This window comes from Chiloscyllium plagiosum, chromosome 12, assembly GCF_004010195.1.
Source record: "Chiloscyllium plagiosum isolate BGI_BamShark_2017 chromosome 12, ASM401019v2, whole genome shotgun sequence".
NCBI lineage: Eukaryota > Metazoa > Chordata > Chondrichthyes > Orectolobiformes > Hemiscylliidae > Chiloscyllium > Chiloscyllium plagiosum.
In genome coordinates, this window is record NC_057721.1 from 61,109,836 (window position 1) to 61,115,835 (window position 6,000).

Consider the following 6,000-nt stretch of genomic DNA (forward strand, 5'->3'; position numbering starts at 1 on the left):
CCATAACTTCACATTAACGATGGTCAATCCACCTAACCTGCACATCCTTGGACTTGATGGGCATTTAGCACAGTTAGTGGTGCTGGAAGAGCACAGCAATTCAGGCAGCATCCGAAGACAGGCAAAATCGACGTTTCGGGCAAAAGCCCTTCATCAGGAATAAAGGCAGAGAGCCTTCCTCCACGCTTCAGGCTCTCTGCCTTTATTCCTGATGAAGGGCTTTTGCCCGAAACGTCGATTTTGCCTGTCTTCGGATGCTGCCTGAATTGCTGTGCTCTTCCAGCACCACTGATCCAGAATCTGGTTTCCAGCATCTGCAGTCATTGTTTTTACCCTATTTAGCACAGTCAATCCACCTAACCTGCATATCCTTTTGACAGTGGGAGGAAACTGGAGCACCCGGAGGAAACCCATGCAGACATGGGGAGAATATGCAAACTCCACACACTCACTCAAGTGCTGGAATTGAACCAATGTCCCTGGTGCTGTGAGACAGGAGATTTAACCACTGAGCCACAGTGCTTGCCCCTGCTGACTGCTGATGGGATGCCCTCATATCTGCATGGGTACATACGAATTACCCCATTGCCCTGCGGAAATTCTGCCCTGGCAGCAAAGCTGACTGCCCTGAGTGCCTGACCTGCAGCAGGAAATGAATAACTAGGTCAGCCTTGGCAAACACAGCCTCAGATTCTGGATTAGTGGTGCTGGAAGAGCACAGCAGTTCAGGCAGCATCCAAGGAGCAGCGAAATCGATGTTTCGGGCAAAAGCCCTTCATCAGGAATAAAAGGAGTGAGTTTGAAGCGTGGAGAGATAAGCTAGAGGAGAGTGGGGGTGGGGAGAAAGTAGCATAGAGTACAATGGGTGAGTGGGGGAGGGGATGAAGGTGATAGGTCAGGGAGGAGAGGGTGGAGTGGATAGGTGGAAAAGGAGATGACCAGGGAGACCATCTGTGCTATGCTGCCGTCGCTTTCTACAGAGTTGCAGAGACAGAAGCATCATGCTCCCTTGGATATTTGCGCTGCCAGCCTGTCCCATCTGTCTCAGAGAAATCGGACTCCTCACGATGTTGCCCAATGGCCTCAACCCTCAGACTGACTGATTTGGAGAAGCCAGTGTTGGACTGGGGTTTACAAAATTAAAAATCACACAACACCTGGTTACAGTCCATCAGGTTTAGTTGGAAGCACTAGCTTTCAAAGCGCGGCTCCTTCATCGTGTAGTTGTCAACCTGATGAAGGAGCAGTGTTCTGAAAGCTAGTGTTTCCAAATACCTGTAAACCTGTTGGGACTATAACCTGGTGTTATGTGATTTTTAACCTCAGACTGACTGCAGTACACACACACTCCTCTCGCCTCCACACCAGTTCAGACTGATTGGAGCAAAGCCTGGCCTGAAATCTCCTCCCTCCCTTTCACGGTTCTCTGTGATTCAGACACTGCCACTCCCCATTTCTCACTTTTGTCTGTCGATGCAGCTCAACACCTGCAGCTGTTTGAAATGTGCACTAAAGTCTCCTGGTCTGCCGTAATTGGCCCTTTGTTTGCTGTGGGCTAGTTTTTTGAATCAAATCCCTCCAGTGTGGAAGCAGGCCATTTGGCCCATCGAGTCGACACTGACCCTCTGAAGAGCATCTCACCTAGACCCACTCATCAACCCTGCGCCTGTAACCCTGCATCTCCCATGGCCAATCCACCTAACCTGCACATCTTTGGACATGGGAGAAAACTGGAGTACCCAGAGGAAACTCATGCAGACACAGGGAGAATTTACAAGTTTTACACAGGGTGGAATTGATTCCTGGGTCCCTGGCGCTGTGAGGCAGCAGTGCTAATCACTCAGCCACTGTACTACCCTAAACTAAAGGCACCTAGGATGGGTCTCAAACGCACCACCTCAAAATTAAATCTCCTGTTCTACTGACCGAGATGGGTAGGCCTGATTTGTGTTTAGAAAATGGCCCAGGAGAGACTGCTGGCCTTGCTTCATTTGGACTGGTCACCTGTATTTGGAGAAGTGACAATGCAAGTGACAGTGAGTATCATTTAAAGCTGGATCATTAGAAGGACGAAGCTGTAGTGAGTTTTCTAGAAAATGACAAGGTGAAACTCATCAGACACATGCCTGATTTTTGCTGTCAGTTTCTGAAGCATCAAGCCTGTCAGTTGAGTACAGGTTAGTTGGGAAGGTGATGAGGTGTGGTATTAATGAGATGTAGGTTAAATACATGCAAAGAGGCTCCATGCCATTTGCTGGTGACATACCTGACCCATTACCTGAAGCAGAAGAACTTTATCGCGAAAGGTTTTCTAAGGATCTTTGACCCTCAGCCAATTAGATTCACCGACCACCATTCTTTTCTCCATGTGGGAGAGTGGGAAATCTAGCCCATAATGATGTGATGAATATTGTTGAACCAGGAAGGATGCACAGATAAGTAGAATGCTCACAGTTCAAAAATATTAATATGTAACACCCAAATAATATTGAAAGGAATGAATCATGAATAATGGAATAATTTTCAATTAGATTTAGATTTTAGATTTCATGGTCACGTGTACTCAAGTACAGAAGTAAGAAGGTCTTCAGCATATCTCACACCTTCTTGAAAAGAGCTTTTGCCTAATTCCCCCAGTATAACTGTTGCTCCTTTCAACCTGAATCCCCAACTGAGAGGGTGTGTGAGTGATTGAGGTTTCTGCCCTTAGTGCTCATGAGCTGCGCAAAATTTGATTTACCCATCTCTGTACTTTTAGCTCCCCACTGAAACCTCAGTGGAAACCAGAAACTGACAATGTAAACAACAAGTGTGAAAACCTACACCTTACCATTCCACAATGCCAGTGTGTTCAGGTGTTAAAACTAGAGCTAAACTGTGAATTAATTATGGGACTGGGGTTGTGGGCAGACACTGCTCAATATTAAAGCAAATGTTACATCGCAATACCTTTTGACACGTTTAACGCTATTTGTTGCCTGGGTATGAAAATGGTGTTTCAAAGTCCCCAGAGATTGCAAAACCTCAACCCAGTTATCTGGCAAGAGAAACTACTTGCCCCACTTATTTTCGACAAACTGGACATTAATGCACAGGGAAACAGGTCACATTTAGAATATAACATGTACATCAATTATTTTCTTTATTTGGTCAGAATTTACTGTTGGTTTTTCATTGTTTTGTCATGTTATAGTATTAACCCATTGCTTTACAGTGGCTAATATCACTGATGGGCAACATCAAATTAATACATTAAGCAGTCATTCACTGCCATTGTCTATTATTTAATCTTTGAGCAGTGAAGAATATATTGTTGTACATCACAGACAGATGAAATCTAAACACTAGCTGATTTTTGAAATGAACTGATAATACCAGATTTGTGTGACAACTTATTATTGTCTGCCAAATAGCCACAACATTCTTGAAATGACATCTTTGCTGATTGTGAGGTTTCAGGCTCTTAAATCTGGTAAATACATTTTATCATTGTCCACTTTTAAGGACAGAAAATAATGTAGCTGTGTCCAAAATGATACAAAGTAGTCTGCAGCAGGTTGCTTTTATAAGTCAGTAGCTCCTTGAGTCACAAAGAAGTGAGTTTACTCTGTCTCTGTTGCCAATGGAAAGCTAATGTCGCTCTTTGTCTTCCTCACAATCTGAAGGGTCTAAACCTGAGTTAGTTTAAATGATCACCTCCAAACTGTCAATATGTGTTGTTCAGTTTTTATAAATGTTATGCTTCCCCTCCCCTTCTGGAATTTGTTTTGCACTATGCATCATTCCCTGACTGAGAGGATCATGTGGTAATAATGACCACTTCCAGACTTCTTCCAAAATCCATTCCTGAGTCCACATATATGACTCAGAATCCAATTTCCCTGTGGCTCTGTATCCTGCCACAATGTATTGGATGTCTAGCTCATTGATCCATCACACAGTCTCCCGTTAATCCTCTCTGATCTTAATTTAAAGTGAATACTCCCACCTCTAGAGCGGCTTGATTTGAATTCTCTGATCTAACACCCACACACCTTCTGTGCTGCAATTCTTAAGAGCACCAGAGCTGAGCTTGTAATTCAGTTACATACAGGTGTCCTTCTTGAATTCATCTATTTGTCATTAATTAAAATATGTTAAGCACACACTCAGATACTCTATTTGGATTGTAACCACTGAATGCAGTGCTGCAGATGAGAACGAGCACTGCCGGATGGCCTGGTCGTTGGTTAGGGTCTTTGAAGATTTTTCACAGATCATCTACTGACCATGGGGAAGGACAATGGACACAAATTATGGACAGTTACCTGACCTAGATAGCACTGAATACTGTTTTCCAGTCTATCCCTCTCAACAGGGAGTCAACCATAGCTCAGCTGTCACATAGCCAGATCAAATTTAGAAGCTGGGGGGTTTACGACTAACTCCTGAAGCTTGAGGGTAATATCTGAGATATTATACATACAGCAGGAGAGCCACACTGTTAGAAATGTCTTATTTACAATCGGACATGTAAGTAAAGCCCCTGTCTCCCCTCTGAGGTGGTTGTAAGTTATTATGAAGAAAGGTATTTTGAAGAGAAAGAGTTTTCTCAATAGTGCTCTGCCTACTTATCAACAAAAGTAGCACCCATACCAACAAACTTTCTGAAGTACTGAAAGGAAATTATAAAGCAAAACAGATATCCAGGTACATGAGCAGATACTAGGGTACACAATAAAAAGCTTAATCCTGAGTTAAGTTTTATAGACAGCTGTAAAAAAGAAAAACGAGGTAGAGAGAAGCTTAGGAACAGAATTCCAGAACTTCCAGGCAGCTGAAGGATCTACCACAATGGTGGCAAAAATGGAATTCACAAGAAGCCTGAATTCAAGAATTGTCAATATCTCAAAGTATATGAGACACAAGGAGATTGTAGTGATGCGGAGTAGCAAGGTCATGCATTGAGGTGGGGTTTGAAAACAGGAATGTGAGTCTTAAAATCAACCTGCGTATGCAGGAACTGATGCATGGCACCGAAGAAGGTGCATGAAACTCTTTGAGTTAGGGCACGGGCAGCAGAATTGTGAAATCGTTTTGAATTTACAGACCAGGTGTGCACTAGTCAAACCTTGAGATAAGAAAACTATGCATTAGGGTTTCAACAATAGTCAAGCAGGGGCAGGGGGCAGAGTCAGGGGATAGTATCTAAATGGAAACAAGTGGCCTTAGTAATGGTGTAGTCTTGTTCAAAGATGATAATGGCAGATCACTTAGATCATATTGTTTACCTTCAATGGTAGCTGAAGGCCATTTTAGGAATCCATATCTGACATTGCCCTCTCCCTTGTTCCGCATTGTCCTCCTGTCAAGAAAGAGCTGGGATTTTTCAGGACCAGCCTCTATTACTTCACCATTATCACCTGGCAGAATGCCTGCTGCTATGAGACACAAGACCTAATATGACCAACTGAAACATAAAGAGCTACTCAGCAGCAGCTCATTACACCTTACCGGTCTGGGTAAACACTGCTGCACATTGGTGTCCCGGGATGGTCGTCGTTCAGCCAGAGATCAGACAGTACCTGCTGGACATTGGGCCGTTTAATAGGGTCAGGTTCAAGTAAGGATCGTAGAAAGTTAACGGCAGCTGGAAAAAGGATATTGAATATTATCATGCAGTAATTACTGATCATTGTGCAGATGGAAATGCTGAAGGGTTAGATATTGAACAGTCTACACAAAAAAAGCACACCAAAACCTGCATTTTCATATTTTAAGTTAGTGATTTCAAATTGTGCCAAATTATGCCTCACTTTGTTTTTCAAAAGTTTTAAAGCAACCACCTGATTCACTTTAATACAACATTAAGAAGTGATGGTTTAAACTCCTGACTATTATTAAACAGTTTTGCAGCCTAAAATACGCAAATGAAACTTCAATTAAGACTATGCTTTTACTCCTGCAATGCACTAATTGTACAACGTTATCAATTTCCATCTGAACATCCGCAGAAGAAAC

At 43.0% G+C, this 6,000-nt stretch overlaps 1 protein-coding gene across 2 annotated transcripts in view; it reads right to left on the bottom strand.

The window, feature by feature from the left end:
- The window catches only part of LOC122555329 (hormonally up-regulated neu tumor-associated kinase homolog A-like), a 32,438-nt gene extending 26,732 nt beyond the window's left edge, over positions 1-5,706 (bottom strand). For both annotated transcript variants that reach the window (XM_043701208.1, XM_043701207.1), the window contains exon 1: positions 5,494-5,706. In XM_043701208.1, coding sequence (XP_043557143.1) covers positions 5,494-5,675 — 182 coding nt within the window. In that variant the 5' untranslated portion in view covers positions 5,676-5,706. The remainder of the gene's footprint in view (positions 1-5,493) is intronic.
- Between the last annotated feature and the right edge of the window lie 294 nt (positions 5,707-6,000).